Source organism: Pristis pectinata, chromosome 26, assembly GCF_009764475.1.
Source record: "Pristis pectinata isolate sPriPec2 chromosome 26, sPriPec2.1.pri, whole genome shotgun sequence".
Lineage (NCBI taxonomy): Eukaryota > Metazoa > Chordata > Chondrichthyes > Rhinopristiformes > Pristidae > Pristis > Pristis pectinata.
The window spans coordinates 16123421-16151127 of record NC_067430.1 but is presented as its reverse complement, the minus strand read 5'-3'; the positions used below and the strand labels follow the sequence as shown (position 1 = coordinate 16151127).

The window sequence follows — 27707 nt, the reverse complement described above, 5'->3', positions numbered from 1 at the left end:
CACCGACCTGTTCATCCTCTGCCTTCACCATTGCTTGGGGAGACCGAATGGCATTGAGATGATTGCCATCGCCAATTAACTTATTATTCCAAAATAAACTTTATTCATCATAAAAAAACAAACTATATACAACAACTTGCACTCATTTCTCAATCACAATTTACTTGTGCACAAGGAGAACAGTCCTGCCCCTGTCACTGAACTACTTTAAAGTTTCAAAGAATTGTATGTTTTTTAAAAACAGATATTGACCAATCAAAATCTTTGGGCACCTTAGAATCCCTCATTTGTATACATAAAGTACCAAGCATGTTCCATTAATATAGGTGTTAATGACCGATAGAAACTACATGTTAATGGCTAATAATACTTTCGAGTTAGTAAAGTAATTGTCCAATAGTTAGTGTGTGCCTTGCAGTCCTTCGTTGTCTCGGTATGCTTGGTGCCCTTGGCTCCCGTGCTGTACAAAGAGGAGCTATGCTATCAAGGACCTTGCTCAGTATGGGTGACTGAAGACTCTAGGAAAACCATTTCTGCCTGTACACTTAACCCTTGCCTTGCCACAGCGTCCACATGACCACCCAGACGCTCAGCACTCTGTCAGCTACATTTCCTTATCATGGTTAATGATCCGGTTTTGAACAATAAGGTTTTAAAATCTCTTTTCTGACTAGAAACTCATTTCAAATACCTGCCTTTCAGAAAAAATAAAGCCCGGGCAGAGGGAAAAAGCTCTCAGCCCATAACGCCTCTTTGGAAAAGGGTACTCCAATTTGTTCCACTCCTCACTTCTTTCCTTGTTGCCCTGCATAATATTTTCCTTTTAAGTATATCAGATTCCAGCTTTAAATCAAATTCTTACTAATTTCCACTGAGGTCCTCAAAGTGCATGCTAATGTCCAATTCATGTCAAATTAGATGTAGGAAATCAGTCCAAAGGCTGGAGAATTCTGGGCATCTAATGAGAGTTAGCATCGAGAGCGCGAGCAGATCTGAAATGCTGGCTGTTTCGCTCTCCACAGACGATACCCAAACCACTGACCATTAGCAGCATTTTCTGCTTTTAGTTATTGATTTCCATCAGTTTGATTTTGAATGAATAGTTAAATAAACCTCAACCAACAGTGCTTTAAAAATGGGAAAATCCTACCTGACTAATATTAACTTTCCTAGAAAAACAAGAATCCAAATGGTTAGCTGCAAACCACAAGGATACATGTTTGTATGTTAGACATGTCATCTGGAGGCTCAGCTGCTAATGAATATAATGCCACAATTTCAAAGAAAGCCTTTGTGTCAATACAAAAACAGAAAATGCTGGAAATACTCAGCAGGTCTGGCCATATTTGTGGGAAGAGAAACAGAATCAATTGTTCTAACAAAGGGTCTTTGACCCAGAACATTAATCATTTCCCTTCCCACAGATGCTACCTGACCTGCCAGGTATTTCTAGCATCTTTGATTTGCAATTGTTGAATTCACCACTTCTCTTCCAGGAATCTAACCTGAAAAAATTCTACTCTGCTCTGAAAGGGACTCTTTCTCTTTTACCTTGTTCGCCCCTATAGCATCTCTTTCCCTTCTTTGATAAAATATTGACCAAAACAGTCTTCCACAGTCACATCTCTCTCCTTAGTAAAGGTCTGCAGCTTCATCTAATCCCATGTGGATTCCAACTGACATTTCGCCCTTCACAATTCAGACTCACCCAGGATCACAAGTATGTTCGAACTATCCAACGTCTTGAGGCACTGTTCTCTTCACATCCTCAGATCCACACGCAATGCTATGTGTCAGCATATGTATGCTCCTGACCACTCCCTGCAACACTGACTCACTCTAAGCCATTGTAGTCCACAATTCCACTGTATTCTTCACCACATTCACTGCTGCAATAGACAACTCTTCCCCTTCCTTTCAGGCATCAAAGATTGTAAACCCAACGGCTCTTGCTTTCCAATAACCCTCTGGATCTTTTTTCCCCCTTCACTTCCCTCAGACCCCAAGTCCTATCCCCTGCAGCGTTGTCACCATTCTTTCTAATCGTTCCCTCTTGGATGCCAAATGATCTTCCTCAGCAGAGGCCTCAGTCCCCTACCTCCCCATCTCAATGAATTCCGAGCTGGACGTGATGTTTAACTCTTCTGCTGCCTCTGCCTCCGTGTCCATTTCTTTGGCCAGAAGCCTTCACCCCAAACTGTGGACCCTTACACCAGTCTTCAGTACTCCCGATCCACCTGGATACCTCCCTCTGGCGAATTACCCAAGAAAGTTCTGATGAAGGGTCTTCAACCTGAAATATTTCTCTTCCCACAGACGTGGCTTGACCTGCTGAGCATTTCCAGCATTTTCTGTTTCCATTTTAAATTTCCAGCACCTGCAGATTCTTTGTATTTCACTTCCTTGGTATCAATGAGTAGTTGAGGGAACCACTGAGCGGGTCTGAGTTGGACTAAGATAAACTGACTGGAAACACAGCTGCTTTTACTGTTGCTAACCACATCTGAAACCAGCATCAAACACTGATGGCAAACAGGGAAGAAATAAATCAGTAACAGGAAAAAGAACGAGACAAAAAAACTCAATGAACAATGTGAATATCCAAACTATAAACTAGAACAATATACAAGCAGAACTCTTCTCAGTGTTGCTTAGACTTATCAACTTCACTGGTAATTTCTAGTTGGGTTTCTGTTCCACTTCTAAACTCTATCAGATCCCCCCAAGTTAGGAACAAAACCCAAATGTTGATCACCAACAAGAAGTTACTGGCACTGTTGAGTACTCAAGAGTCTGATGCAGATTTTCATTAATAATTGTGAAATGAATCATTAGAAATTATTCACAAGGATGTTACCGGGACTGGAAGGCTGCAGTCATAAGGAGAGACTGGAACTGTTTTCCCTGGAGCATAGGAGGCTGAAGGGTGACCTCACAGAGGTATATAAAATCATCAGGAGCGCAGATAAGGTGAATGGTCACAGTCTTTTCCCCAGGGTTAGGGAGTCTAAGACATAGGTTTATGCTGAGGGGGGAAAGATTTAAAGGATATGCGAAGGGCAGGTTTTTCTCCCACACCGAGGTTAATGTGAAACAAGCTGCCAGAGAAAGTGGTAGAAGCTGGTACCATTACAATGGTTAAAAAGACATTTAAGCAAAGGCTTGGAGGGATATCTGCCAAATGGGACTAGCTCAGGTAGGCAATTAGTTCAGTATGGATGAGTTGGCTGAAGGGCCTGTTTCCGTGCTGTATGATTGATTCTAAATTGCAGCAAATCACACTGAACAACAGTTTATTTTCAGCACTATCCTCACAAAAAGGAAAATAGCAAACGGTACCACAGCCTTTGCTAGTGGGTTAACCATTATATTATAAGAACACAAGAAACCGGGGCAGGTGCTGGCCAATCAGCTACTTGAACTTGCTCTGTCTGCCATTGAAGAGGATTATGGCTCATCCATTCTTGGCCTCAAATACCACTCTCCCAGTCTGTCCCCATGCCCTTCATCTCCCTTGTAGATCATATGTCTGTCAACTTCGACCTTCCTGGTCAATTCGTGCTCTCGGATCTATCTGCCTCACTCAGCAGACTGAACAGTGTGTGCTTTTACCATCTCTTAGCTGGGCAGGAGGTGAAAAGGTTAATCACCCAATGTCTGCCACCTCCTGCCTCTCAGGATCAACCTGCTACACACAAAGCTCAACCCTCTCAGGCTAGCTCCTTCCAAGATCTCATGTGAGAACAGCCAACAGATGTGTTGGCAAGTATGTGGCAAAAGCCTCCCTGCCCCCCACCCCTCCCACCCCACCGCCAATTCCTCATTATCCTAGACTTTTACAGGTGATTGTTTTAAAGTCTGGTTCATTGGTCTGGGCGGCTTGTCCACATCCCTGTTCCCTTTGAGTCAGTGGCCCCACTACCTACTTGCAGTACAGTAGATAAGTGATCTTGCATCCTTGACAATTACCCAAGAGAATCCACCGTGACCACAAAAACAAAACATCTGGTTCTTTTAGAACATTATCCAGCTCCTTTCTGAATGCTACAATTGAATCTGCCTCCAGTATATCACTTCTGCCAGTGTGTTCCAGGTCCCAGCTACTGGCTGTGTCATATCCCATTGGAGGAGAGGTCAAGAACCAGGGACACAGAATGAAGATTTCCTTCCAACTCCTCTGCCTATACCCTTCACTATTTTAAATTCCCCTAGCAGTTCTCCTTCCAACTTCCATTATCCCATGGAGAACTACCCTAGTATTTCCAATCTACCCAAATAATTAAAACTCTTCTCCCCTTTATCACTTTGGTAAATCTATTCTGCACCCTCACAAAGCTTTCACACATCTTTCCTCAAGTGTAGAGCCCAGAACTGAACAAATACCCTAGAAGTGGCCAAACCAGTGCTCAATAAAAGTTCACATCTTCCTTGCTGCTGTACTCTGCCTCTGATTATAAAGTCCAGGATTCCAGATGCTTTTCTTTAAAAACTACTTCCGATTTATTCCACTCTTTCAAACAATACCCCATTTATCTATTCTTTTACACCTTTTAAACTCATGCACTTTGGTTTATATTGTCTCATCTCATTCTTCCTACACAAAAAAAGTAACACTTCACATCTCAGCATTAAATCGCATTTATCCATTCCACCAGCCTACAGGTCCTTGGTGTTTATTGCAATCCTCTCATAGTTCACTATGCTCTCAAGTTCTTTGTCACATTAAAGACCCTCTTGCTACAAGCTGTAATACTTCAGTTTGATATTAAGTCTGTAACAAGTCGGAGCACTCATCAATATTTCCTTATAAATGCCACTGACATTTTCCTTTGATTTGAAGGACAGAAATTCCCACCCATAATCCTCTCAATGGATTTGGGGGGTTCTCAGACAAAAAGCATGAATAGCCAGTGGACAAATCAAAATGCAAATAAAAAGGGGATTGGAATACTGGCCATCTAATTCAAGAGGGCAAGAAAGCAAGGGGGAATGGATGTGGTGCAGCAGTTGTAGATACCTTGGCTGGACAATGCCTAAGGCATCATACCTTAGAAGGGACACAGCACTGATTCACCAGAACGATGTCAAGCCATTATCCATAAAAGTAATATCCAGAGCTTTAAGCACCAGCTTGCTGGCAAAAGTAAAACCATGAATTTCTGTGCAGAAGGAATCACAACAGCACAAAATGATTGTGTTGCACTTTTCACCCAGAGATTGGGTTAAATGGAACACATGAAGCAGCAACACTGAACGAATTGAAGACGGTACGGCTCGATTCTAATGTATGCATAGGGCAAGTGAGTGGAACAGAATGTATTTTCAGTTTTCTGACATTTAACCCCTTTATTGGTGAATTAGCTTACCTGAAAATTTCCCCAAACGTAACTACACAACCTCTACTCAGATTTTACACATTAAATGTTTCCACTGTTGTATGGGCAAAAAGTTCTGACTTCTAAGGTTGGAGGCAATGCTGATAACATCAGTGTATGTGTGTGTGTGTGCGCGCAGAAGTGCTCTTTCTTGAGGGGGTGCTGCAACAATCAAACTTCATGTTCTTGCAGAGAGAAAAAGAAAAATAGAAAGCTAAGTTAATTTCAAATGGTCGTGTTCTTCTGAAAGCTCAAGGTGCATGGCTATTCCTTACGACCCAGGCTTAAGCATATTAAATGCACACACACCCCCACACACCACCACGATAGGAGTGGGAAGGCTGGCTGATGTCACTTTTTATGCAAAATCAGTTCTCCAAAAGAAAAAAAAGGATCTTGAAGATGGTGGAAAGCTTTGTAGTGTCAGGAAGTGAGTCACGGGCTGTAGGATATCCAACCCCCACCCTGTACTTACAGCCATAGTATTTATGTACCTGGATATACAAGAGACTGCAGATGCTGGAGCCTGGAGCAGAATATAAACTGCTGGAAGAACTCAGCAGGTCAAGCAGCATCTGTAGAGGCAAAGGGATGGTCGACATTTCGGGTAGAGACCCTACATCAGGACTGAGAATGTAGAGGGAAGATATTTGGTATGTAGTAGTGAGAGGGAGAGGTCACACAGAGGCTGTTAGGTGATAGGTGGAACCAGATGGGGGGGTGCAGGTGATGATGTGCAGAAGGAGCCAGGTGGCAGGGGAGAGAATTAGGAAAGGTGAACCAAGGAAGAAGAGACCCAGATAGGTATGTGGGTGATGGGTAGATGGAAGCAGGTGGGGGAGGGCGAGGAGTCAAGGTGATGGGGGGGGGGGAAGAACGATCGAAAAGGTGAACAGGAGAGACCCTAGGTGGACTGGTGGAAGTGGGAAAGGAACACAAGGTTATCCGAAATGAGAAAATTCAATGATCTTAGCATTGGGCTGTAGGCTACCCAAGTGAAATACCAAGTGCTGTTCTTCTAGTTTGTGTTTGGCAGTGGAGAAGGCTGAGGACAGACAGGTCGGTGTGGGAATGGGAAGAGGAATTGAAATGACATGCAACCAGAAGTTCAAGATGGCCACTGCAGACAGAGCACAGGTGTGCTGCAAAACAGTCACCTAGTCTACGCTTGGATTACACTTATGTGCTAGGCAAGTTGAGTTCCTGGTCAATAGCAACACCCAGGATGCTGATGATGGGGAACTTGATGATGATTACACCTTTCAACATCAAGGGGTGGTTAGATTCTTTTTCTCTTTATGGCACTTGTGGTGAAAATATTACTTGACACTTCAGTTCATGCCTGAATGTTGCCTGGGTCTTGTTGCAAGCAGGCATGGACTGCTTCAATTTCTGGAGTTGCAAATGCAATTGAACATCTTGCAATCATCCGTACTTTGGACCTTTTGATGGAAGGATGGTCACTGATGAAGAAGATTGGTCCTGGATGAACTACTTTCTTTGTGCAAGGTACAGCTCCAGCTACTGGAGTGCATTCCCCTTGATGCCCACTGACTTCAGTTTTACCAGGGTCCTGTGATGCCACACTCAGTCACATGCTGCTTTGATGTCAAGAGCAGTCATGCTCACCTCATTTCTTGATTGTCTTCCTAGTTACTTGGGTCAGAACGTGAAATCAATGGCACGCACACATAACAGAACAACAGCAGGAAAGAAGTGTGGGACTCTAATGGCTAACTGCAGACAAGTACTTACTCTCTTCATCAATCTTCAGCTCTTCATTGTTCTTGATTTTTTCTGCCACTTCTTTCTCATTAAACCCCTTGCTTGCCAGAAACTTGACTCTATATTCATCCCAGGATACCTGACCTACAGAGAGATGGTACACATTTTTTTTTATTTAAAAAACAACACATGTATAGTTTTGTGGAAGCAAATCAAACAGGATTTTTTCCAAAGGTGGGAAATCCATAGCAGACTCAGGGGACAGACAATATCAATTTTCTGATCCCAAAGCACTCAAATTCCTTTTGTCAGAAAGAAACTACTCCCGTTTTCACCATTTTCCTCCTGGTCTGTCTCATGGCATCATCACCATCTCTCCATAGTAGCTGGAATTAGTTGAAATAAAATCAGCAAAGTTTTGGAAGGAGCATTAAATGAATGTTTTCATAGCTGGGAGACAGACACTATTGTGAAACTGACAAGATATGATGCATTCCTACCCAATTTTACTCTCCATTGAACTGAACATTTTATAATACCGGGCAGCTACAAAAATCGGCGTTCTACCCAATCAAGTACAATTGATTAAAATTACTCGCAGAGTGTGCATCTCAATGGCAGGTCCTAGGGATGGACATGCAGGGAGCCAGGGTCTTCTGCTTCAGGACAGGTAAGCTTCAACAACTGGAAGGGGCATGAGCAGTTACATCTGAAAATTTGGAAGAGCAAAATAGCTAGTGGCCACTAACAAGAAAACAGAGTCACACTATGAGGTATTGGGAATTTTGATTTGCGAAGTGGGTGCATGACTGTCAAATGCAGTGTAATACTGATAAATAAACACTTCAGAGACACAAGTAGTGTAGGATTAATTGGAGGAAAATTGAATGACAGATCTGTTAAGGGTCATATAGGCATCTCCATCTAGTCAAACTAGTTAGCAGCCACAAAATCAAACAGAATGAGAGGTTTAAAAAAACAAGTTAAAATACCTTGAAAAATTATGTTCTGCAGGAAGATACATAACATGATCAAGTAATCAAATAGAGTACAATTAGGGCTCACTTCATTCTTTAAGCGGGATAAAGTGGATGTTGCCCTATAACGATGGACAGTTGGGAGTGGTCGGGGTAGTCACTTGGTCTGACTATGTACATCTCCTCAAAGTGCACATCAAGTGTGCAGTGCAGAGTTCAGTGCTGATGCAGTTGGTGACGCAAAGTCCTGCTTGCGTATTAAAGCTTTTTTATTATTCTGGGGATATCTAGCAGGAGAGAGACAACTCAACAGGTCAATACAGCCTCCACATTATTCTGCAATTAAGCAACTGAGTGGAAAATGTTAAAAAGTACCAATGTAGTTCTTTTGGGACTTTTTTTTAAAAAAAGAAATGGAAATTTGTTACTCCCATAATTGGTCACACTTGAGAAGTACAACTCCATATACCTCTGAAGAGCATTTAGCCTTCTTTGAGACCACTGCAATAACTCCAGCAAATCTTGTTTGATAACTGCTTTTAGATAGTGAGCTACCTAATACATCAATTAGACCACAGTTCACTCTTCAAAAGCAGATCTTGTTTTAAAGTGCAAAACATTAAAATCTACCAATGCTATCACAGGATGTTCTAGAAAGTTTTCTAGCTATTGAATACATAAAGGACTATCAAAGTCAAGTTTGTCATATGCACAAGTACATGTATGCACAATTAAATAACAAGCTCTTTTTAGATATTTCAAATGCACAAGTAGATAAAACTATCAAAGCACAACCATTCTTTACAAGCGCTGCCTTAACACAGAATTTCCTTTGTAGTCCTTTCACTGAAAATCAGAATCGCTCAAGAATGCAATGAAAGGGGCTGAACGTTGTCCTAGGTCCAGAGGTTCAGCCAAGGTCCTTTGAAGTTATACCAGATAGTGCAGGAACTTCAAATTAGCAGTGCAGTAATTTTTTGGGAATGTTGAATGAGCTTTCTGGAAACCTCCCAAGATTCTGATTGCTAGCTGCCTCTCTCCAAATTCAAACAACCAATTTTTTGCTTTTCGTCCCCTGGCTTGGGGTTTCTGGCTTTTGAACAAGTGGCCTTTCAAAGTCCACAAATCGAAACATTTATACATCTTAATAAACAAAAAAAATCAAGTGTTGAATGCAATCTCCTCCATGGTTATCTTTAACTGCCGATGTTGTAACAACCAAGATGTAGGTGCAAAGCTTTGGTTGCAATTTAAAGGGGAAGCTAACAAGGCTAGGCAAAAATATCTTTGGTCCAAAAGTTTCAGATAGCAAGTTGAGATAGAGTTATTATTGGTAAACTGTGGGAGCAAAAAAAAAGTCACAGCTTGATAGGAGTTTGCCGAAAACAAAATGCTTGAAATTCACATCTATGCACCCAAGTGCCGTTCAGAGATGACCTGCAATGTCTCATTCCCCTTTGCAGCTGTGTGAGCTTCTCTGTGGAGGCACAGGAAATCCCTGTCTTGATCACAAGCCTCTGCGTAAGTAATGGCCTAGGAAACCACATTGTCAAGCAGCACTTCCACAGGGCTCAGTCATCCATGCTGCAAGGTGAACAAATGACTGCTTCGTATTACACGTGACACTAAAATGGGGAATTGAATAGAACATTTTATAGTAATGTCCAAAGTTGCAAAAGGTTTTTGATTGCAGAAAGGCAGAAGTGGTTTCTGTTGACAGGTGATAGAGGGCAGATTTAAATGTCAGGACTGATGGGCCAGATGGCCAACACTGACTCACTTTCTTGTGCTCCTATGTTATCTTTGATTCTGAAGAACCAAGGAAGATGATGAGAATTTATTTTAAAAGTAAGGCCATGTTACAATGTAAAGTGGTGGAATTAGAATATTGTCACTTGTACTGAGGTACAGTGAAAAACTTGTCTTGCATACCGTTCATACAGATCAATTCATTATACAGTGCATTGAGGGAGTACAAGGCAAAACAATACAGAATGCAGAGTAGTGTCACAGCTACAGAGAAAATGCAGTGCAGGTAGATAGTACGGTGCAAGGTCACAACGAAGTGGATTGTAAGGTCAAAAGTCCATCTTATTGTACTAGGGAACCATTCAATAGTCTTATAACAGTGGGATGGAAGCTGTCCTTCAGCCTGGTGGTACGTGCTTTCAGGCTTTTGTATCTTTTGCCTGATGGGAGAGGGGAGAAGAGAGAATGTCATGGGTGGGTGGGGTCTTTTATTATGCTGGCTGCTCTCCTGAGACAGTGAGAAGTATAGATAGAGTCCATGAAGGGGAGGCTGGTTTCTGTGATGTGCTGAGCTGTGTCCATAACTCTGCAGTTTCTTGTGGTCACGGGCAGAGCAGCTGCCATACCGAGCCATGATGTATCCAGATAGGATGCTTTCTATGGTGCATTGATAAAAAAAAGTTGAAGTGTCAAAGGGGACACGCTAAATTTCTTTAGTCTCCTGAGGAAGTAGAGGCGCTGGTGAGTTTTCTTGGCTATGGCGTCTACGTTGAACCAGGACAGGCCATTGGTGATGTTCACTCAGAGGAACTTGAAGCCCTCAACCCTCTCAGCCTCATCACTGTTGTAGACAGGTGTATGTGCACCACCCACTTTCCTGAAGTCAATGACCAGCTCTTTTGTTTTGCTGACATTGAAGGAAAGTCACCATGTTGTTAATGCACCATCATTAAACTCTCTCCTTCCTGTACTCCGAATCATCATTATTTGAGATACGGCCCACTACGATGGTATCATCTGCAAACTTGTAGATGGAGTTAGAGCAGAATCTGATCACGCAGTCAAGAATGTATAGGGAGTAGAGTAGGGGGCTGAAGACTCAGCCTTGTGGGCACCAAGGTTGAGGATAATTGTGCCGGAGGTGTTGCTGCCTATCCTTACAGATTGTGGTCTGTTGGTCAGGAGGCCAAGGATCCAGTTGCAGAGGGAGGTGTTGAGTCCCAGGTTTCGGAATTTGGTGACGAGTTTGCTTGGAATTATAATATTGAAGGCGGAGCTGTAGTCAATAAACAATAGTCTAACATAGGTGTCTTTGCTGTCCAGATGCTCCAGAGACGAGTGTAGGGCCAGGGAGATGGCATACGCCATAGACCTGTTTTGGCGGTAAGCAAATTGCAGTGGGTCGAGGTTTTCTGGGAGGGTGGAGTTGATGCGTGCCATGACCAGCCTCTGAAAGCACCTCATGATTGTAGATGTCAGAGCCACCGGGCAGTAGTCATTAAGGCACATTACCTTGTTTTTCTTAGGTACCGGGATGATAGTGGTCTTCTTAAAGCAGGTGGGAACCTCCGATTGAAGCAGGGAGAGGTTAAATACATCTGCAAATACCCCCGCCAGCTGATCTGCACAGAATCTGAGGACACGACCAGGGACACCATCTGGGCCACCATCTGGGCCAGATGCTTTCCATGGGTTCACTCTCCGGAAGACTGATCTTGTATCTTCAACGGTGACCATGAGTTCAGGTGCACTGGAGACTGTTGGAGTGGGTGGTGACATACCAATCCCCTTCTGTTCAAAATGTGCACAGAATGCGTTAAGCTCAATGGCAATGCTGCCCGACTTTGTTTTACAGCACGTTATAGAAAGTAAGCCCTGCCACAACTGACGGCTCTAGTTTGGACTGATATTGTCTTTTGGCATCTCTGATAGCTTTACGGATGTCGTATCTCAATTTCTTGTAAAGGTCAAGGTCACCTGATTTGAATGCTGCAGTCCTAGACTTCAGTAGGGAGTGGATCTCCCAATTCATCCATGGCTTCCGATTTGGGAACACCCAGATTGTCCTCTTTGGTACACAGTCCTCAACACACTTACTGATAAAGTCCGTGATGCTGGTGACATACTCATCTAGGCTGGCAGCTGAGTCTTTGAACATGGACCAGTCCACTGATTCAAAGCAGTCACGTAGAAACTCATCTATTTCCTCAGACCAGCACCGCACGACTTTCTGTACTGGATCCTCCCATTTCAGTTTCTGTTTGTATGCAGGGAGAAGGAGCGCAGCCTAGTGGCCTGATTTACGAAAGTGAGGGTGAGGGGTGGCTCAGTAGGCATCTTTGATGGTTGTATAGCAATGGTCAAGGGTGTTTAGGCCCCGGCTGGGACAGGAAATGTGCTGGTAGTATTTTGGTAACACACACTTGAAGTTGGCCTGGTTGAAGTCGCCTGCAATGATGAAGAGGGCCTCAGGGTATCCTGTTTTAAGGCTGTTGACCGCTGAGTATGGATCATTCAATGCAGACTTCACGTCCGTCTGGGGTGGGATGTAGACTGCCATCAGGATAACTGAAGTGAACTCCCAATGGCAGCGAGTATGGGTGGCACTTTATTATATATTCCAGGCTGGGTGAGCAGGAGCTCACCAGGACCGTAACATCTGAGCACCACAAGTTATTGATTAAGAAGCAAACCCCTCCACTTCTAACTTTGCCCGAGGATGGTCTATGGTCCATTTGGTGAATTGAGAAGCCCTCAGGTTGTATGGTGCAGTCAGGTGAGGCAGGTGTGAGCCACATTTCAGTGAGACATAGCACACAGCAGCCCCTGAGTTCTCTTTGGTAGGTCAGTCTTGCCCTTAGTCCATCAACTGTGTTCTCAATGCGAATGTGGGTGAAACAGATTCAACGAAACTTTCGAAAGAGAAATGGATAAGTAAAGAAAAAAAAGAGAAATGCAAGGCATTGTGAGGGAGCAGGGGAAGGAGACTCATCTGGGAGGCACCTGGCTGTCTTCTCCTTTAAGCATTGCAGTAACCAGCTCTTTCCCAAGCAATTTCCTGGATATCTAATCAAATAATTAGGAGCACTCAGCATTACAAGAACAGCTCACTATGATGGAAGGTATTGAGAATTTTAAACATTGAGAGTGCCAAATGAAATTTTCCTGCGGGTTTTGTTTTGTTCAAAACAAAAGAGAAGCTTTTCTAAAGATTACTGTCAATGAGTACTCAGAAATGACTCAAACTAGCCTCTTAAGAATCCGATTTAATAAAGTTGCAAGTTTTAATTTTTGGAATGTAGGCGAGGACAGCATTTATTGCCCATTCTTAATTGCCCTCAAAAAGGTGGTGACGTGCTCCTGCCTTGAACTGCACTAATAATCCTTAATGTATCACCACAATAACATTGGGGTGAGAGTTCCAGGAATTAGACTAAATGACGATGAAGTCACAGCAATTTCCAAATCAGGATGGCTGCAACTTGAAGGGGAATTGAAGGTTGTGGTGTCCACATATGCCTATTGCCTTTGTCCTCCTTGGTGGTTTGGGGTCATGGGTTTGGAAGGTGCAACTGGTGTGGCCTGGACAAATAAATGCATGGCACTTCGTGATACCTGCTGCTGCCTTTGTGCACTGGTAGTGGAGGGATTAATGTTTAAGGTAGTGAATAGGTGCTAATCAAGCAAGTTGCTTTGCCTTTGGTGGTGTTGAACTTCTTGAGAATAGTTGAAGCTGCCTTCATCCAGCTAAGTGGAGAGTGTTCCATCACACTCCTGACTTGTGCCTTGTAGATGGTGGAAAGATCAGGAGAATCACTCACTGCAGCATATCCAACCTGTGACCTATTCACGTAACCACACTATTTATATGACTGGTCCAATTGAGCTTCTGAACAGTGACAATAGTTGGTGGGGACTTAATGACAGCAATGCCATTAAATGTCAGAGGTAGGTGGTTAGACTTTTGTTGAAGGTGGTCACTGTTTGGTATTTTGTGAAGCAAATGTTATTTGCCACTTAACATTTGGAAGAAGGCTGAAATCAAAGGTCTTGCTGCATACAAAAGTAGACTGCTTCATTTGCTAAATTGCTGCAAATGGATTTGAACACTGTGTCATCATTGGAGAGCATCCCCATTGGAGAAGACTGGGCCTAGGATACCACCCTGAGGAATTGCTGTAGCAATATCTGGGAACTGGGATGACTGGCCTCAGACAACCACTGTACTACTTGATGAGATCTTCCATCAGTTTGCTGATTACAGAGAGCAAGTTGAATTAGCCAGTTTGGATGTGTTTTGGTTTTTGTGAACAAACATACCTGGGTAATGTTTCACATTGTCAAATGGATGCCAGTGTTGTAACTGTACTAGAAAAACTTGACTAAAGGTGCAGCTTATGGACTGTGGATCTTCAGTACTACAGCTGGGATGCTGTCTGGTTCCTTTGCCTTTGTTGTGTCAGTGCTCTTTGCTATTTCTCAATATCACACGGAATGAATTGGCTGAAGACAGGCCTCAATGATGGAGACTTCAGGAGAATTGTTATTAAAGCCAAATAAATTCCTAACAGCTCCCTTCAAGTTCAAGATAACTAAAAGACAGCAACATTTCTTCCTAATCCTGAAAATCTGACTCATTAAGGAGAAATTAATCTCTGGTGACCATCACCAAACAGAACAGTACAGCACAGGCCTTTCAGCCCATGATGTGTGCAAAACTAATTAAACTGATAATTAAGCACCTAACTAATCCCTTCTGCCTACACAATGTCCATATCCCTCCATTCTCTGCACATTCATGTACCTATCCAAGAGCCTCTTAAATGCCTCTAACGTATTTGTCTCCATGACCATCCCTGGCAGTGCATTCTAGGCACCCACCACTCTAAAAAAAAACTTGACCCACACATCTCCTTTGACGTTATCCCCTTCACCTTAAATGCATGCCCTCTGGTATCAGACACTTAGACTCTGGTAAAATACTGGCTGTCTATCTATGCCTCTCATAATATTCTATCAGGTCTCCCCTTAGCCTCCACTGCTCCAGAGAAAACAACCCAAGTTTGTCCAACCTCTCCTTATAGCACATGCCCTCTAATCCAGGCAGCATCCTGGTAAACCTCTTCTGCATCCTCTCCAAAGCCTCCACATCCTTCCTATAATGGAGCGATCAAAATTGAATGCAACACTCCAGATGTGGCCTAACCAGAGATTTATAAAGCTGCAACACAACTTCCTGACTCTCGGACTCAATGCCTTGACTAATAAAGGCAAGCATGCCGTGCACCTTCTTTACCACCCTAATAACCTGTGCAGCCACTTTCAGGGAACTATGAACTTGGACCTCAAGATTCCTCTGTACATCAAACTGTTAAGGGCCCTGCCATAAATTCTGCACTGTCCCTTTACACTTGATCTTCCAATGTGCAACACCTCACACTTAGCCAGATTAAACTCCATCTGTCATTTCTCTGGCCACATCTGCAACTGATCTATATCCTGCAATCTTCTACACTATCCACAACACCAATCTTTCTATCGTCTGCGAACTTACTAACCTACTCATCCAAATGTACCAGAGAACAATGGCTCTACATCCCTCCATATCTCCCCCACAACTCCACATACACTCAGGAATTGGACAAGAAATGCTTCCCCACATGTGGAACCAAGGGAGAAATTCTCTTCTGTAGGCAAATACAGATTAACTATTTGATTTGGACAGGCTCTGTGCTCCACTTTTAATTCTAAATTTCATGCAAAATGTATGAGAATCTGTAAAGCCAACATTCAAGATCCACCCCTAATTGGCCTTGAGAAAGTATTGGTCTGCCACTTTCATGACCTGCTGTGGCCAGGTCCTTCAGGACACAACCAGTTGTACTATGGAGCCAGTCACAGTAATGGACATGGACCAAGAATACATCACACCCTTTCTACTTTCAGTACTTCATCCAACATGGAGGAAGATGGATTATTCGGCTAAAAATGGAAGAATAAGTGGCAACCATGAGGTTTCCCTGAATTAATTAACCCAAAGCCTTCAGGTTTAATGTGGTTCAGAGTAGATGCTGAAGACTCCGTAGACCACTCCCTCTTCTGGATCGGACAATGCAGGTCTGTTCACCCTGTTGGTGGGACATTATGGTCAACAGGGGAGATGAAGGAGCCTGGGGGCTTTGCCAGAAAGTATTCTGCGAACTTGACAGTATTCAACTGAGAAATGCACTGATTTCTAGAAAACTACCATTTTAAATCAATACCAGAAACTATATAAATAACAAAGCAGGTCAGGAAAAATTAAGCGATCTCAGAGCATTAGGACTATAGGTTTCAAAGCCAGGAATTAAACAAATCAGCATAAATGTGAATATTAAAATAAATTAGTATCTGACTTGAGTAACAGTGCAAGTGACCCACGAACATTAAAATGCTTGGATTCAACTGAAACACAACTAGAAGGACAGACATTTATTATTGAATGTCCAAGTGGAAGAACGAAGGAAGAATTGTAGGTTTATGGATAAATAGTTCTTTTAAACTGAAATGATCACAAGGGATTGCAGAATGGGTAGTTACACCAAAGTATCAGCATTTAAAACTTTGAAGAATGTATACAAGTGGTCAGACGATTCACTAAAACCAAGAAAGGTTGATAGTTGTCGATGGACGCTAGAAATGAAATTGATTCCAACAAAAATCAAAACGTGAGTTTAAGAGGAACAGAACTTTTCTCATTAGAATGGAATTTTGAAATGTAACAAAAATCTATCAAAACCTTACAAAGCTCTGAAAGTATGCAAAATTATACTTAAAGAAAAACACGTTGCCAATGTCAGATCAAGCAACAAATGCAAGCCAAGCAGGAGAGATGAGCTTGTAAAGAATGTAAAATTCTTAAGGAGATCACTAAGAGAGAAAAACAGACTCAAATCTCTCCAGGTCTCATTAAGCAAAGTTTGGTATAATTGTGAAGGTGTACAGATCTTTTGTGGACAACTTTCCAGAGTAAGAGACACCATTCTGGTAAGGAAGTTATTTTGATGATTCTGTATTAACTTGGCCTCAGTTTGCGGTCTGGAGTGTAGTTTCTTCGTACCTGCTATGAATTCATTGCGTCAGAGGATTATTTGATGTCTCTTTTGAGATTAATGACTACACCTCAGCAACCACGAGGGCAGAAGACAAGGAAAGAAATTATCTTGAGTGTATGAAAAAAAATTCAGAAAGTGCCTGTTAAGTATTTATACATATTTATCTTATCAAACTCAACCCTTCAACACTGAAAATGTAAAAAAGGCAAGAAAGTTGTACTACAGAGTTGAATGTGCAAAAAAATTCGCAGGGGCGTATGCAAGAACTACTACCAGGTATTGCAAACACAGGAAATTGAATTTGTGTTAATGTATGTTACCCTATGTTCATCATGTACTGTGCTGCATCTGCAAAAAGCTAATTTTCATGGCATTTATACCCTGGGCATGCATGCCCATGACAACAATGGACTTGAACTTGAAGGCCACACCACCTGGTAACACAAGTAGAGTCAAAGCAGGGAAATGAATAGGGTAGCAACGAAGTATGCTCTACATATGATGTGTGCTGCAAGGTGTAGCAGAGACCCAAGATCAGAAAACTTAGAGAAAATTAATGGAGCTACATGGGGTATGGATAAAGATCCAGTTAAGAGAATGTTGCAGGTTGTCAGGGTGGGGGTGGCCGGCTAGCAGGAGCTGCAGCCGGTGAAGGAGTCAGAGGGGATCTAGGTGCTAGTGAAGAGGAATAGAAGGGAACCCAACATCCTGAACTCAACAATGTTGCAGTAAGTCAGAGGTGAAGGAATGGAGTGGATTGTGCTGTGTGCTTGCCACCAGAAACTCTTACTTTGGAGTTTTCAGTTCTAAAGAATCGAGGGCTTCTATTCTCAGTTTTTGTAATTAAGAAGTTTGGATATATTTTTGTGCTGCTTCAGATGACTTTTGTGGTGGAGCCTCATTTCTGATGTATTGGGGACATTCCAAATATGCCCAGCAAATGACAATGTCCATGGAACAGGGTTTATTTCAACTGTTAGCTTCACCAGGAGATCTTCCTGGCTTTCAGGATCTCTGCAGGCAACAAGTAATTTAATGCTCCCATTTAGTCACATGTACTTTAATTTAACAACATCTAAAATAAAGAATTATTTAAATAAAAAGCTTTCAGTTAGAACACTAGGGATATTTGAATATTTTAAATTGCATTTTCTGACCACCTTCCACAAAGTGATACAGCATGGAAACTGGCCCTTCGGCCCACCAAGTCTGTGACTATCATCAACCACCCATTTACACTGATCCTATACTGCTCCATTTTTATTCTCCCCACATTCTCATTAATTCTCCCAGATTTTAACCACTCACCTACACATGAGGGGCATCTTACAGCAGCCAATAACCAACCAAGCTGCACATCTTTAGGATGTAGGATGTAACTAGAGCATCTGGGAGAAACCTCACGCAATCACAGGGAGAACATGCAAACTCCACACAGACAGCACCCAAGGTCAGGACTGAACCTGGGACTGTGGCGCTGTGGGGCAGCGGCTCTACTAGCTGCACCACTGTCCCTGGAACTATTCGTGAGATCACTTTTTCTTAAAGAAGGTGGAGAGATAGGTAGAGGGTTTCAGGGAGGGAGTCTCACAGACATGGAGAAAAATGCATTACCATCTCCATCAGGATCCACTGTTTTGAAGTAGAGCTTGTTCTCTTTAGCAGCTTGTTGGAAATGTTCCTCAGTTTTCTCCATAATCCATCGCTGCATCTCACTTGCACTAATTTTCTTGTCAACATTGGCATCAACCCTGAAGACAGAAACATAGTAAAATGGTGAACATCGCCTAACAGTACGCACAGGAAAAATCAACCTTTGGGTCCACTAACACGGTCGGAGGTCCTGTGGTCAAAGCTCAAACAGCACTACACTTAGGGTTTAGGAACTTTGGGCAGAATTGGTCAATCTTACTCCACTACTGGCTTAATCATTCACCGGACTGGCTTTTTTGGTGAATACTTTTGTCCGCATGGTGTCTAATGTTCTCTTCAAGAAAGAATTTTGATGTGACATGGCATTAGTGAAGATAAGCACCTGGTCTTTGGCTGTACTGCAAGATACTTCAATTCAAATATTCTGGGTTTCTTGGGAAAGCTTGGATAGAAACGAGAAGCTCTAAAAGATTATGGCACATAGTGTTACAGAATGAGATTCTCAGACCAATTGTTAAGTTAAATGGGTACATTTCCCAGGATATATTGTTGCCTTCAAAAAGGTTTAAACAAATGGACATCTGTTTTAGTTGAATGATGCCTTTGTTTCCAGAGGACCTCGAGGTTATTTATCTGAAGGAGATTCTCCTGCCAGCTAAGTTATGATCAAAGAAGGGAAAAAGGATCAAGGCATTGGAAGAGCCTATTTAGTGCCTGATATCAGGCCCCTGACCCAAATCAACCACAAAAAGCAAATACTGAAACTAGTTGGATCTTCAAGCTTGGAAAGTTGATGTGCTTGTGTGTTCTCTGGAGGGTGCTCATGGTTTTCTGGAGGGTGGGTGAGCGAGCAGGTTTTTTAAAAGCCCAAGAGGGTGGTGCAAGAAAGGACTTAATCATTTTGTGTTTCATAAAATTCAGGGAATGTTCAACCCTGAAATGGAAATAGCTAATGTGGTGTCTAAAGATTGCAATTAAAATAAAACATGGGGGAAAAACTCAAAGCTTCTCCAAAAAAAACTTCTCATACTGCAACATTTGAAATGTGTGTCCATTTCTCCAATGACTACAATGTACTATGCAGTAATTAAGCTAAGTGATTGGGCTAAGGATCAGATGGTAATCTGAAACTTGTTCTAAAAATAGAAGTTTCAACAATTAACTTGTTTAAAAGGGGAAGAAAATCTGGTGATCAATAGCAGAAAACACAAGGAGCACAGTGCAGGCCAAGAGGCACCACAACAGGAACACTCGGAATTTTGAGTGGGAGCTGAGATCCAGTCTCCAGTATGCACTGCTTTTCTCACTGTACAAAAGAAAGAAATCAGAGTATTCTCCTCAATTTGCAAATTTACTGGACAATCTCCCACCTTCATAAACAAACTCATCCCAGCCTTGTCTGTAGCCTTACCAAGTCCCTTTACTCATGCTTGCTAGCTTAAGCAAACTTGCTAATAAATCCTCCTTGGTCTAAACTCCTTCACCCACACCACCCTCAGGGACACCTGCAATCCTCCACTTCTGGCCTCCTGTGTATCATTGATTTGAATCCCCCTACAAGCCTTCAGCTGCCAAGGTCCCAAGCTCTGGAAGTCCCTCCTCAAATCTCTCCTCTTCCCCTTCAGGCCGAACTCCCTAACAAGCTGTCATTGCTGTTCCAACATCCAGTGACTTGCTGTCAAATTTTATTTTTTCATGGGATGTGGGTGACACTGGCAAGGCTAGTATCACTGATCCTTATTAGCCTCTTGATCATAGACCATTTCTGACAGAGTTTAAGAGTCAATTGCATTAGAAAGTCTGGAAATAAAAAAATCAAATCTGCAGATGCAAGAAATCTAAAACAAAAACAGAACACACTGGAAATTCACAGCTTCCAGACTCAGTCCAAGACCCTTATGGCCAAGTCTGGAGTCACATATGGGACAGACCTCAAGGATGGCAGATTTCCTTCTTTGAACATTACCAGGTTGGGAGTTTGTGGTCACCGTTACTCACAAGCTTTCTCCATCATCACCCCAGAGAGTTTAATTACTTGAAGTTAAATTTCTCAGCTCTAGTGGCAAGATTCAAAATCACTCTGCATTAGTGATCCAGCCTTCTGGAAGCTAACATCTGTGCTACTGTAACCTGGTTAATCTTAGTCTGTAAAGTTTCTTGTATTTACTATGTTAAAATATCCAAGTTGCTACAGTTGCCTCTATAACTTGATCATGGCGAACTGTGGGATTCCTAGGCAGGGATGTGACAGAGCAATCATGGAAAGGGGCTCCCTTTCTGAAAGGGATGCTAGCCTTAGAGAGTTTGGGAAGGAAGATGCTGGTCGTGAGAGAAAATTACCTTACTTCAGACCTGATGTGTATTCCCAGCATTTTCCAATTTTTTTTTAAATCAAGGAAAATGAGATCAAAAGAAAAACTACACGAAGTTGCAGCAACACAATGAGCCTTGTAAAGGAAACCGCACTTGGCTAACGCTATCTAGTGAAGTCTGGCCGTGGGAGTGCAGCATACAGAGTACTTCACAACTTAATCACTTTTTCCAAAAATCTGAGACTTGTACCAGTCATTGTTCTTTTAATGCAATTATTTTCAGTAGACACCAAGTTTCTATTCCCACCCCCATCAGGCACGACTCCAACCCACTTTAGGGCAGGCGACCCACTTCCAGGCTGCTGCCGATAAAGAGCATAAAGCTTGCCCTCAATGCCTGGTCATCACAGGTGACTCTTCACAAACAAAACACCACTTGCCAACAAGCAGATGCAAGCATCATCTTTCACCAAACAGCACAGAAGGAAGGATTTAATACCCAGGATCTATGGTCTCCAGTATGATGGACACGTCCAACAGCTAGCAATGAAGATCAAACCCAAGATGATCCAAAAATGTTGGGAGTGTCACTGCATCCTCCTCCCCCTATCCCATGGAGGACAGAAATGATTATACCAAAAGCACATCTGTCTTACATTAACACCTTCACCCCCAGTAAGTCCACCAATGACAAGATTACTAGCACAACCTGGGACGAACAAATACCTTATTTCACAACCTTGGGCCTAACATTCCAGGCTCTGCATTTATTGCCACTAATCTCAATCTGAGTGAGCCACAATTGGTTTGGTGCCCTGTGACAACAGATAGAAGGGATGAAAATATTCAGGCACCATTATCATTTGCTGCAATGACCTTTGCTGGGAATTGGGGCAGTTGGAAAGTCAAACTCAGCTGTGATGCCCAATGATACTGACCCAAACTGAAGGCTCAGTTGTTTACTCATTTTTCAGGATGTGGACATCACTGGCGAGGCCAGCAGTTACTGCCCATTCCCAATTTCCCCCAGGTGGTGGTAGTGAGCTGTCTACAGCTGGGTAGCTTGCCAGGCTACATCAGAGGGCATTTAAGCATCCAATACATGGGCTGGGTCCAGATTTCCATAAAGGCCATACTGGACAAGGATGGCAGATTTCCTCCCCTGAAGGATACTGAACCACATTTCTTTTAAAGCAAGAATGCAATTGTTTTTACAGTCATTATAACCGATGACTATTGGTTTTGATTTGCCAAAGTTATTAAATAATTTAAATCCTACAGCTGCTGTAGTAGGATTTGAACTCAATGTCAGAACTGTTAGTCCAGGCCTCTGAATTACTAGTTCCTGGGAATTTAACCAGCACCAGAAGGAACTGCCAGTGGTTTCAGCAAGAGAAAGCAATGCATAGGAAGTTGTACATTTGTGTGAAAGGGAGGAACAATGGGAGAAAGAATAAGAATTTCCCTTGAGTTTTAGGAGGTGAAGGACCAAAAGCCTTATTCCACTTCCCTGTTCAGTCTGCTGCTGGTGAGAAGTCCACGACTTCAGCTAGAATATAAACTGGCAGGATGCTGATCACTAGAGTAATTGATACACGCCAAGGTCAATGGACGAAAAGGTTCCAAGTGATACTGAGTCAAGAGCACAGTAGATAACTGGGGTTAGTTTTCAAAGGACTGCTTTTGATGGAATAAACAAATTCAAGGGTGGGACTGATACTGATAGTGCAAAGTCATTGAAAGACTGAAACAGAAAGTGATGCAGTAGTCTGTTTCAAATTGTTCACCATTGTCACGGAACCAAAAAGATCATAATTCAGTCTCTGAATTAGTTACTACGTGGGGGGCAGTTTCCTGATCCAGATCTACCCTGACTGCCTCCCCACCATTAGAAACTGTCTGCCTGTGTACAGCCCTGATTGGTTGGTATGCAGAAGCAGCAGCTTTCTCATCTCAACTCCCACCCCACGCTCCCAGCAAAATACCAAGTCCTACAATAAAAAGATTTAGCTTTCCGTAGTCTTTTCTTTTAAATTCAAGAATGTCACCTTAAAGTCAGGGCTGAAATTCAGAAGTAGTTGACTGGTGTGTGCACCACCCATCCTCCCCACACACAAAGTTTGCCCAGACGCCAGGTTTACACAGCAGCCACGCAATCATAGAGAAATCTGCATCTATGGAGCATTTTTGATGTTCTCAGAACATTCAAAGCAGTTTACAACCAATACTTTGTTTTCCTATACTTGATTTGGTCTATGCTTCAATGTGACAATGACCAGATAATTTGTCTCCATGACATCTTTGTGGGATTAATACTGGTGGGACACTGAGGGAATTTAAATACACCCAGCCAAGAATGCAGATCAGAACATCATCTCCAGTCATACAGCGTTCCCTTAGTCCAGTCCAGATCTTTCGTGCTCAGGTCTTCAGAGCAGGATTTGAACCCACAGTCTTCTGGAGACAAGAGTGTCAAACACTACGTTCAGAAAGTCATGATGAGGGGAATGGTGTCTACTCCCAGTCACTCATCACCCTAAGGATCACGGGTATTAAGAACTCTTGCATCACATGATGCTAAGCCATGGGCAAGGTTGCCTCCTTTGTCCTTCAGCATTTTCCTCAAAGAGTGCCACAGATATGCACCACAAACATGCATGGATCACATTCCCACCATATGCTCAATCATTACTCCAACCTTATCTCTCTGGTCACTTGTGGTGGTATCCTGTTCCAAATCAATCAATAATCCTCTTGTACCTTATAAAGTCCCCAAGCCTGCTGACGGACTACTCACTGTGGGATTGCACAAGCAATTTTAACCATCTGTTAACTAACAGGAGCCCAAATCACACCAGATTTCACCACCACCCACAACCTCATGCCTTGCTTGGGCCTTCTCCCATACAGGTCTTCTGTTCTGCCAGGTAGTGAGATAATGACTGCACAGGGAAGCCCTATTGTGGCCACAGCTGTAGATGCAGTGCAAGTGAAATATCAGCCTTCTATTGTTCTTAGTCATCTACTGACCATGAAACACAGTGGGTGACCAGACCTACTTAAAAGGGTTTCTAAATGAAGTCAAAGCTTTTAATTGAATGCACCGATAGCAAATGTTCCGCAGGAAAATGCTTTGAACTTGAGACATCATTGCACTTTACGCAGGAATCTGAGTGCATGCTGAAGTGTGATACCACTTAGATGACCAACTCCTCAGCTGAGAGCTGAACGTCAAGTCACTTTCACAAGCTGCCTGGTGACTCAGTTTCTTCCCTAGAATGCACGTGTACAAAACTAAATGCAGGATCTTGATGGGTTGAATCACTTTCCCCCAGCCCCAACCTTTCTGACCTTTCAAGGCGAGGCAAATCTTAAAGAAAATGCAGAAATCACGGGAGTGTGGCTCAGCTGTGATCGCTGTTTGGAACCTAGAACAGTTGGAGTGAATGTTCAAGGATTTTTACCACTTTAGCAACAGTGGGGGAAAATATCATTCTGACACTATCATTTGACTCTAGATCTTGGTTACAGTTGTCAACTCTGAAGGGACGCATTTCTGGAGTTTGCAATGCATTATGCACTGCCCTTAATTACAATCAGGAAGCACCCCTCTCCCCCCACTCCACCTATGCAATCTCTCCTTCTAACTCAAGCCCTCCAGTCCCAGCAACATCCTCGTGAATCCTTTCCAATAGCTACTGTTGCTTAACTCACATCCTTCCTATACTACGTCAACCAAAACTGCAGAATTCCAGCTGCGGTCTCACCAACTTCTTGTACTCTGTGCCCCATCTGAAGGCAAGCATGCCATGCCTTCTTCACCACCTTGTATACCCATGTTGCTGCCCCAGGAGGTACAAGAGCCTGAAGACCTACATTCAATGATTCAGAAACAGCTTCTTTCCCTCCACCATCAGTGTCCATGAACACTACCTCATTATTTTTTTTGCACTATTTATTTGTAATTTACAGTAACTTAATGTGTTTGCACTCCACTGCAACAACAAATTTCATGTCATATAAGCCGATTGGTCTCCATGTTCTACGACACTCTCCAAGGCCCCGTCACACAGTATACATCCTGCCCTGGTTTAACTATCCCAAATGCATCACTTTGCACTTGGAGTTAAATTCCATCTGCCCTTCCTTGGCCCACTTTCCCAGTTGATCTAGATCCTGTTGTAACCTCAGACAACCTTCTTCACCATCCACCACACCATATTACCAATTTTGGTGTCATCTGCAAATTTAGTAATCATGCCACCTACATTCTCATTTAACTCAATATATACGAGAAACAGAGTACCCAGCACCGATCCTTACCGTCCACCCCTGGTCACAGACCTCCAATCTGAAAAACAATCCTCCATTACCACCCACAGGTCAAAAACCTCACTAAAGTCCACGTAGACAACAACTACCGCTCTGCCCTCAGAAATCTTCTTAATTACCTCTTCAACAAACTCAAATTCAAGAGATACAATTTCCCACACAAAGCTATGCTGGCTATCCCTAATCAGTCCTTGCTTTTCTAAATGCAGATGGATCCAGCCTCTCAGATTCCCCTCCAGTAACTTTCCCACCACTGATGTTAGGCTCACTGGCCTGTAGTTTCCTGCTTGTCCTTGGAGCACTTCTTAAATAAAGGCACATTAGCCACCTTGCAGTCTTCCAGTACCTCAGCCGTGGCCAAGGAAGATACAAAATTCTCTGCCAGGTCCTCTGAAATTTCTTCCTTTGCTTCCCACAAGGTCCTAAGATACACTTGGTCTGGCCCCAGGAATATCCTCTCCTCCACTACAGTAATGTTCTCCCTAATCAAAAATGCAACTTCCTCTCCTATTTCTACCTCTATCATTCCTGTATCATCTGCACCCTGGAATATTGAGCTGCCAGGCTTACCCATCCCTCAAGTGTGTTTCTGTAATAGCTACAATACCCCAGTCCCACATGCCTCTGCATGCCCCAAGTTAATTGGTCAGGCTTCTTGCATTAATATAAATGCAGTTTAATTTCTCAGAACTTCCTCACTCCCTATCCTGCTTACTGAACTTGCTTGATTTAAACTTCTATATTTACCTCAACTTTCTCATCTGCCACACTACTAATTTGGGTCCCATCCCTCTGCCAGACTAGTAGCTCCCCACCAGGATATTGGTCTTGTTTACAGTGGAGATTTTAAATAATAGTGGTAGCTTCAAGTCAAGAGTGGCACACTGTTTGCGTCATGAATGCTCCCTCCTCAACTATCAGCAGTCATTTCCGAGCACAACCCCATCCCCACATCCTCCCCTCCCATCTTCATCCTTCCCACTGGAAATATCAACATGCAACTTGGATCCCTTCATAATTTTCAATTTTTATACTTTCAGCTAATGCACTTCTTTAGCAACTGAAACCTCGTACACCTTGCCTTGTCATCCCTTGACATTAAATGGCAATGCAGCTCAACATTTTTCAGTGCAGTTTGAAATGGCTCAACTCTGCCTCCCAGTGGAAAGAGTTAATGCACAGAAGCAGCGATTTGCATTTAAATTGCACTTTTAGACCTCAAATAAAATATTTATCTTGCAAACTGAACAGAAGCCAATTTGCACATTAAGTTCCCAAATTAAAAAAGGATGAAATTGAAATTTAAAATTGAGAATGCACCAGTTCCTCTACAAACATTCAGCTGCAGGGGCAGACATCTCAGTTTGATGGCACATTTCAAAAATTGCTCCACTGACCATGCACATTCCCCTCAATACTCCAGAAAGATAGCATACTCTCCCCTCCATTCCCATGCTCCTTGCATCTTAAAAACTGTATCTAACTTTCCCAAGTTCTGAAGAAAGATCATTCACCTGAAGCCAAAAAGGTCACAATCCTGTTGTACATGTCCTGAGGCAACACTTCTTAGAAGTTTAAGAGGATTCAGCATGCCATTGAAGACTCTAACAAACTTCTACAGATGTACAGCGGAAAGCATTCTGGCTGGTTGCATCACGCCCTGTATGGGAACTCTAATGCACAGGCACATAAGAGGCTACAGAGAGTGGTGGACTCAGCCAGTTCCATCACGGGTACAGCTCTCCCCACCTTCGAGGCAACATCTCAGGAAGTTGATATCCAACATCTGGGCCATGCCTTCTTCCCATTGCTGCCAGAGCAGGGAGGTACAGGGGCCTGAAGACCCACAACTCAAGGTTCAACAACAGCTTCTTCCTCAGTGCCATCAGATTCTTGAACCACCCAAAAAACCCCGACGCTACCTCAGACTATATTTCTTTTTCTCCCTCTCAACTTGCACTAATGTCATTATGTTTATTTTGTCATGCAAGTATAATTTATGTAAAATTAAGTTTGTTAAGTTTATGTTATGCTGCAAAAAAAGGCATTTATACCCTGGGTGCATATGCCTATGACAATGAACTTGAATGGACAGTTAGAGTCTGAGGCAGAATATACATTTTATACTCAACGTTTATTTGTCTTTTAATACACAAGTGTTCTCAATAATAATGCTTAAGACTACTCAGTTACTAAAAACAAGTTAGTTCGGATATTACCCGTACAAAGTGAAAACAGATACATAATGTTGAACTGTCTAGGTCTGATCTCCTTGGCCCAGGTGTAGGGGCTTCCTCTTGACTCTTGAGAGCTGGTCTCTCTCACATCCTGGACATAGAGGGATCACTCTTTATGACAGGTTAGTCTCCATGGAGATGTGGTGCCAGTGTGAACTTTATTCCTCCTTATATCCTCTTGGAGAGTTGTTTATTCACTTGATAAATCTAGCCCTTGTTTGATCAGTTTCAGTTTGGAAGTCATCAGTTCAGT

The 27707-nt window shown here is 42.7% G+C and overlaps 1 protein-coding gene across 1 annotated transcript in view; it reads right to left on the bottom strand.

Annotated features, from left to right (window-relative positions):
- The window catches only part of sdf4 (stromal cell derived factor 4), a 51630-nt gene that overhangs the window by 11515 nt on the left and 12408 nt on the right, over positions 1-27707 (bottom strand). Inside the window, exons 2-3 of the mRNA XM_052039293.1 lie at positions 18535-18671; positions 7131-7244 (exon numbers count right to left, since the gene is read on the bottom strand). Coding sequence (XP_051895253.1) covers positions 7131-7244; positions 18535-18671 — 251 coding nt within the window. The remainder of the gene's footprint in view (positions 1-7130; positions 7245-18534; positions 18672-27707) is intronic.